At 38.5% G+C, this 8,094-nt stretch overlaps 1 protein-coding gene across 1 annotated transcript; it reads right to left on the reverse strand.

The window, feature by feature from the left end:
• Window positions 1-3,651: 3,651 nt before the first annotated feature.
• On the reverse strand, window positions 3,652-4,673 carry LOC102799233 (phospholipase A2-like). Its single transcript, XM_006795660.3, has 4 exons — window positions 4,625-4,673; window positions 4,375-4,522; window positions 4,167-4,300; window positions 3,652-4,061 (listed from the first exon to the last, which is right to left on the reverse strand). The coding sequence occupies exons 1-4, from the start codon at window positions 4,671-4,673 to the stop codon at window positions 3,943-3,945; spliced, it is 450 nt and encodes a 149-aa protein (XP_006795723.2). The 3' UTR covers window positions 3,652-3,942.
• Window positions 4,674-8,094: the final 3,421 nt, after the last annotated feature.

The following is an 8,094-nucleotide window of genomic DNA, read 5'->3' on the forward strand; positions in this document are numbered from 1 at the left end:
TGCACGCTTAAAGTACGCATTTCAAGTGCGATTACGTCACCGCCACGCGATGACGGCTGTCCCAATTCGAAGTGTACTTCAAATGCATACTCCAAATGCACCGTCGATTTCCCCAAATATCAAGCGTGGTCCGGTGCACGCTTCGTGGTCCCATATATCCCACAATTCATAGCGCGGCGGTGGGTGTGGATAATTTTGCCGCAAAATACGGCAGAAGGGAGCGGCCGAAGAGTGAACTGTCAAAAGTAAGTACTGAATATGATGTCACTTATTTATGTGCAAATGTTTAATAATGAAGAACATTAAAAGTTGTGTGACATTAGTAATGTTTGTACATTCAGCGTTAACTTGGTTTTAAAGCCTCTACTTCAAAATATTTATATAGTTGACCTTAATCTTACAGAGAATGTGATGATTTTATGAATAATTAAAGTGAGTCATATATCCACAAACACAACAAGCTGAAAGTCAGTGATGCTGCTCGGTTTGCAGTCCTGAATATCACGGCACAAGCAGGATTCACTGCACTGTTAATGTTAGCTATGTTATATTGCTGCCTCTGTTTGGTGGTGTCGAGCCAAACGGACTTTAACGTGTGTTTGAACGAGCTGACGGTTCACTCGTTAAGCTGAAAGAAAGATGCTTTAATCACAGGAGTCACAAATGTGTCCACTGTACCATCTGGGAACTCTTCTTGTTTAGCACTCGTAATAACACAAACACTAAATCCTCCTGTTTGTAGCAGTGTATACACTTGAGACTGTCACCTGTGTGTCTGTCCTGCACTCTCTCTCTTTTTCTTTCTCTCTGATTGTGGAATAAAAGTATGAACATTTATTTATAAGTTACACTTGTGTTTGAATCCTGCAGCTTATCACACATTTGATTTCCATGTGTGACGACTGCAAGTGTCCAGAGTGAGGACAGACTGAGGGACCCACTGCTGCACATCATCTGTGAGGCTTTGCACCCCTGATGATCCACCAGGACAAACTCAGCAGTGTGTGAGGAAGAGGAGGAGGAAGAGCCAGCAGCAGCTGACAGATGGAGAGAATAGACAGACTGTTCCCTGTTTGTGAAGGACTGCTAGAAAATTTTAAAATGACTAATTGTCTGTCCTGAATCAGTCTTATTAGGTAACGTTCAAATAATGCTATCATTCCAGTGTTTTCAGTGTGGGAGAAAGTACTCAGGGCCTTCAAGTTACACACTATGAAAGGCAGAAACAAGTTTAACGTTCAGAGACCTAAAGTATGTATCAGCAGCAGAATGGAGCTAAAAATAAATGTTTGTTTCAGTTCTATGAAGCTTTGAGTATTTTGGATTAGTAGTCCTGCTGTGTTTGTTGCATCATATTGCTGTAATTGTTTATATGCTTTATATATTCTGAGGTAAGTTGATCTATAGTGTTACATCATATTCTATAAGGATGTTATGTGTTTTACTTTCTGCCCAGTATGACCCATTTAGCAGAAGTCAGCCTGTTTAACGCTCTGATATCTATTCTGTATGACTTAAAGCAGTTATGACATGGTCTGATTTTCTCACCCAATAAAGGAATATTAAATATATCACTTCATTCTCATTCATTCATTCACTCTTCATTCTATCAGACACAGTTTTCACAGCTCGTACATTTTCTTTTTACACATATATGTAAGCATTGAGCCAAATTTAGTAATGCCAACATACTGAAGGAACAATATTTATCTTATATATAATACACACTGTCAAAGATAGCTGTCTTTGACTGAAGATTTAAGGTGATAGGAAATATAAATAACTGCAACTTGAATCTTTGATCTAGAGTTCAAGCTCACTGCTGTAATATATCCTGAAAAAAAAAAAAAAAAAAAAAAAAAAAAAAATATATATATATATATATATATATATATATATATATATATATACGCAGTTAGTATCATGGTTGCTAGGCAACCTGAACAGCGCGACGGAGGCTAGACCGTCCCATTTCACAAGCCTGAGCCTCTCACTTCCGCACTTCTCGTACTTGTAGTACGCACCATACGCGTAGTGCGCGTACTTCAAGCGTGCAGACCCCGAATTGGGACACAGCCAATGACTGTAGAAAACATGGACGACGCGACAGCTCCCCAAAAATTAAGCCAAAACGTCTCTATCGCCCCCTGGTGTCTGGCTGCAGTATAGGTCATAAACCCCGCCTCCTACATGTTATCGGATGGGACTGGGGTCAGACTAAAATAAATTAATTCTCCTCAGATAAATTTTTTGCAAAGACTCTTTCTTTTGTTATCAATAGTTCTCATCACACTGATTTATGTCCAAGGGGTCTCCTTTTCCATAATTTTAAATCCAATTCCTACCGCGGTGATGTTAAATTGGGGTGTAACGTCATCATGACAGCTTTGCCTGGCAGCTGTTTGGGAATAGCAGATAGAGCGGGATGCTGAGAGGAGGGCCAGCGTTTACGTTACAAAAACACGATTGACTGTTTTAACGCATTGACTGTAGAAAAGATGGACGACACGACACCGCCTCCTACCATTGTGCAAAAATTAAGCCAAAAGGCTAGCCTCCACAAGCGGGATATTTTGGCTTCATTTTTGCACAGTGGGAGGAGGTGTGGTTGCATCATCCATGTTTTCTACAGTCATTGGTCTATATCTATAACAGTCACATTCAGTCAATCCAGAAAAATGGGCCACCCAAAGAGTTGCAACAATGAAAGGCAAACGATTTTTTTTCGTTCAAGATTAAATGATTATAGTTGATATAGTTGATGATAATAGTACACAAAATGACTAGAGGTAAGTCTTAGTAGAATTATTTGTATTTGTATATTTTGTATATCATGTGTATTTGTATATGTTACAAATGCTACATTATAGTGCTTGATGCAAAGTGTCTTATTTTTAAATAAATAAAAATGCTGTGAAAGCAGTGCTATGAAAAAGCTTCCTTTGCCAATTTGTGTGTTTTGTTTTAATGCAAATTTGGCAGACTTACATGTTACAGGTCATTAAACCAAATTTTCTATCAGAAAAAGACCACTTGAGCAAATACAGAATAAAAAATGCAAAATATGATTTAATATATAAGAAAAAAAGCTTTCCAAATTTGTCTGGCACAATGTAAAAAAAGTAATTGCCCGCTAAACCTAATGCATAGGGTGGCACAACCAGTTCGATGTGCCAATGGAATAGAATAAAGGATGCTAGGATGAGGATGACTCTAGCCTTAACTTAACCTCCTGGATGACTAGTCCATGCGTTCTTAGGGTAATATTAGTAGGTCAGCCAATCCTGTGAAGTTTGATCACTGTTCCAAGTTTTCTCTATTTATGGATATTAGGTCCCACCTCTCACCGTGGTTCAGTGGAGTCTCAAAGCCTTAGAAATGGTTTTGTAAGCCTTTCAAGAATGATAGATGTCAATGAATTTTTATGTGAAACAACTGACATCAACCATTCTCCAAATGATCTTTATATTTGTTGAGAGGTGTTGCTTTTTGAGATCTACTTCACTTCACTGTTCAGTTTTTATTAGTTTAAGTTTGGTGTTACAAAATGAGACTGTTACAGATATTATACTGAATCCAGCCAACACAGACCAAACATCAAAAGAATCCATGTCAATAATATCCTTTCAATTTTTTCTTGTTGGCCACAAAAAGAAACAAGTAGAGCAGAGTGCTCTCTATTGGCAATAATTTTTAAAGATTATACTTCGGCAAATGTCATATAACAGAGGAAACAATGCAGGATCACAACTACAATCCAAGATGGGCAATTTAGTGAATGTAGGAAGCTATGGATGGTTATAGGCTGCTCCATACTAAATCACATTACCCATGTTAACCATCACAATATTTCTACACTGAAAGAGCGTTACATCACTTTTAAAAGGATAGACATATCTGAAAGATTGAATTCTTTGTTCAATATAGTTGTTTGCAGAGGTCTTATTGACACTGGTCACTGGGAAGGTGCTCATGCTCAGGATTCCATGAAGATCTTGCAAAACACTCAGCAGCCTTTCTGTCACACCCACAGATGAACATCTCACATTCATTGTTATTGTCTGAAGAAGAGAAAATAAAGAGCTCAAAATTCACTTTGCAATAACCAGAAGGCCAACAAGTGCTACTATAAAGTTAAATGCCAATCAGCTTTTTTGAGTACTCACTGCCACAGGTGATCTTTTTATTTTGGTCATCACAATTATAGTCATAGAACTCAGTGTAAGGATTGTCCAGGATGGGCCAGCATTCAGGGTGCTGCATAGCATCAGTGTAACACTGGTCATGCACCTGGCAGCACCTACAAGTCAAAACATGAACAATGGTGATTACTTTTGGTTTTTTATGTGTTAAGTAGAATGGCTAAACCATTACCTATCCAGATCATCCACGGGTGTGCCAGAGCCCCCCATTCCACAATAACAGCCATAATCAGCATAGTCAAGAGCAGGCCAGCTATCAGGCATTACACACAGGATCATATTTCTGAACTGGTTGAGTGCCTTGTAGTCTAAGGACTGGGCTGAAGCACAAGCACAGGATAGAACTATGATTTATACCCTAATGGGATGTGTTTCTATTCATGATATGTATAGTTTAACAGCAACAGACATGCTGTACTCACCAATACAGAGGCCTAGAGCAAAGAAAAATGCAGTCCGGAGGGCATTCATCTTGAAGTTTAATCCCAGAGTAGCTCCCACTTATGTTCAGGCCTGTTTATATATCAGGTATGGAACCTTGTCTGTCAGCTGTTCATACTACACAGGGTCACATAGACTCTTAGAATCAAGAACCAACATGTGCAAAAAAGGATAATCGTTCTCACACTCGGGGAACTTGTGTTCAGATTTCTGTAGATGTGTTAATGGTTGCTTCTGTTAAGTAATTATGTTTTTGTTTTTTTGTAAATTTCTGAGTTAGGATTAGAATATTCGTGAAACGTTTGGTTTTGTTTACTGGGTAAGTACTGGATCTTTGTTCAAGTCCATTAATTGTTTAAAATATTTGTCAGCAGAAATGACCCAGTCTGTTATAATGCTCAGGCACTATAATATAAGCAAATACTTGTGGGTTGTATGTAGGTTGTCATACTTTTACCATAACATTCTTCTACAAGTACAGATAATTGATAACATCTGGCATATTTACCCCTGGATTTGTATGTTGTACTATTTGTGCATGATAAATGTTTTCCAAAATATGATTTTTTTGTTATTGAAAATAAGCTTTCTGAGCTTTTTTCACGCAGATAAACGTTTGCAGGGCTCACGGGTCAAAAGGCCTGGGTATGCCAAATTAAAGGGACATTTCTAACGAAAGAAGTACATTGATGTACATAACTATGACTCTATGAACCAGTTAATTGTTCATATTACTATTAACAAAGGAGGAAATGAAATACAGTACTGTGAAAAAAGTCTTGAGCCATGCCCCAAATTTTCATATTTTTTTTTCCAAGGAGATTTTTTAAAGTGGTCTTGAGCACTCTCTTGACTTTCTGAAGGTCTTTCCAAGATTTTCTTTGGAGAATGGTTGCATTGTCACTCATTTTCAGTCTAGTCCTTGTACCTGATCATTTTGAGAGGAATGTTTTTATTGGTTGTTAAGCTACTTAACACTGACCTATGACTCACTCAAAATCATCCCTTAAGGCTACGTCCACACTAGGCCTGATAGATGTGAAAACAGCATTTTTGTCTGAAAACGCTCCGCGTCCACATTAGTGAGTTGAGCGTCCACATTGAAACGGCCAAAAACGCTTATGTTCCAGTACTGCGCATGAGTGAAACGCAAGAAGATTCGGCCTGCCTCATTTCTGTCTGCCGTTTATTTATTTTCTGGTAAATGCACCGAGTTTTTTAAATGGGCTAACAATGAGGTGGAGTTGTTGCTGCGAGTAACACAAAAGTACAAAGTTGCAAAAGTGAGTGAGAATTAAAGAATTTGAAGAAAAGCTATCTGAAGCATGTACAAACTGATATTGATCTTTGTTAGGGCTGTAAAATTGAGAGCAAACAAAACAACTGCTGTATAATGCCCTCTGCTATATTTGTTAAATTGGTCACATGACTGCATCATATGACTAACATGCATCATCGTTTTCAAAAGTCTCAGTTTTCGCTGTCCACACTGTGACACATAAGCACCGTCTTCAAATGTATGCATTTTCGAGAGCGTCCTGAAAACGCTGCGTTTTCCTTCGGGGAAATTGTGGTCGGGAGGCCGAAACAAAGAGAAAATGATGCGGATGTAGCCTAAGTTAGAAGGCACCTTACTTAATTGATGAAACAGTGTTGTGCCTACAGATAACAGACAACTTAAAACCTGAAACAGGACACGAGTTGCAGCAGGTCCCCAGTTCATCCATCTACTATTTGTGGAAACTTCACCAGAAATGTTTTCACTGGAATGGTGGTTCTCATAAAGGCCATTCTTAAAGAAGGGAAACACTGATGGAGAAAAGGCTGGTGTATGGCAAATTAGATAAAAACAAACTTAAAACTCAGTGGCAACAGGTCTTATTGATTAAATTTGTGACATTTCTGGTTCAAATCATCATCATGTAAAGAGGTGGTCAGGACAGAGATACAACAGTCATCTCGAACAGAGTGGAGGCTATGTCATGCTTTGGGACTGCATTCTAGCCAGTGGTGTGGCTATCAGTCATGTATTGGCCTTCCCAGAGCCCAGACCTCAAAATTCTTCGAGCAGTGTGGGTTCATCTTGACAGAAAACAAAACAAAAGGTAATTAAGAGAAAGTTTCCCGAAGAGAGTTCAGGCGGTGTATTGAAGAAAAAAACTGGTCATATCAAATACTGACTTTCAAGCTTGCTAGAACAGTACAAACTCTGCTTTTGCTATATCTATTATATTTGCATTTGTGTTTGCAGATTTTAATAATCTATTTCGACCTATTTCCCTTTTTCCAAGAAAACTATAAAGCCTCAAGACTTGCACAGTACTGTATAACCAAGGTTCATTTGATGCACACAAGATTGCAGTTTAGAAAATGCATAATTTCATAACCAACAAAGCTTGTTTCCACCCATCTTTCAGATAGTTATTACTAGGGGTGGGTTTTGATTATCGATTTATTGATTAAAATAGATTCTGGCTTGGATAACGTGATATCGATTCATTAAAATCCAGAATAGATTTTTAAATATACATTTATTTTGCCCAAAACGCCAGAATCTCAAGTTAAACCTCACAAAATTTCTACAACCACAAAACAGCTAAAACTATGGTGGCCCTGAGAGGCCAAACAGACTGCAACCTCAGGAAACACCAGCAATAAGAAAAACGCTGCAAAAGCACACAAAACACAATGGAAATAAGAAAAACGACAACAGAAATAGGAAAAAACACAACGGATATAGGAAAAACAACAACGGAAATAGGAAAAAAGATCCGACAGACCAGTTGCAGGAAGCAAAATAAGCTCCGGACCCCACGTGACTACCAGTTGTCAGGTGACCATTTTGGCAGCAACATGAATAGCGGCACCGTAAGCGGCACTGCAGAAACTTTTCAGCCATCGGAGTATTCATCCCACTTTAATTCGCATGACATCGAGCTGTATATCAAAAAATAAATAGGTTAAATATTACCGACCCGTATAATGCTCCCAGCGTGCTTTTCAAAAGTATTTCAGCGTCCCAGATCTATGCTATCCGGACATACATAACCTTATAAACTTCCCATCGCACTACTTGGGGGACTCTTTAAAAGCCTACAAAAAGTCTGGAGGGTTACAAATGGACCCAATCTGGCTTTGTAACAAACATTCGGCTGTGGAGTCTTCAAGCAAAAAAATTCTTCATCATCATTGTCCGTGATGAAAGTTGTTCAGCACGCTGACGTCCTTACTCCACTCTGTATGCCCGTATGGGTCTAACCCTTTCACTCCTTTGATTTTTTTCCTCGTACTTTTTTCTTTTCGTCAAGTCTGTCTTTGTACGGACCTGCTGTGTTCTCCGTCATTTTGTACATAACTGTTTTTGGGGCAAATAAAATGCAAGTAAATAAATGACATAAAGCAAATAAATAAATTCAGACCAGAAAGTGGTGATTAGGTTGATAAACACACA

Source organism: Neolamprologus brichardi, chromosome 7 (genome assembly GCF_056152115.1).
Source record: "Neolamprologus brichardi isolate AB-2024 chromosome 7, ASM5615211v1, whole genome shotgun sequence".
Taxonomy (NCBI): Eukaryota; Metazoa; Chordata; class Actinopteri; order Cichliformes; family Cichlidae; genus Neolamprologus; species Neolamprologus brichardi.

Bases quoted from the DNA above. Each gene is read 5' to 3' on its own strand.
- LOC102799233 (XM_006795660.3), bottom strand. From the start codon at position 4,673: ATGAATGCCCTCCGGACTGCATTTTTCTTTGCTCTAGGCCTCTGTATT. The intron at 4,523-4,624 runs GTGAGTACAGCA...CTTGTGCTTCAG, and splicing joins TGCTCTAGGCCTCTGTATTG to CCCAGTCCTTAGACTACAAG. The intron at 4,301-4,374 runs GTAATGGTTTAG...TTTGACTTGTAG, and splicing joins CCCGTGGATGATCTGGATAG to GTGCTGCCAGGTGCATGACC.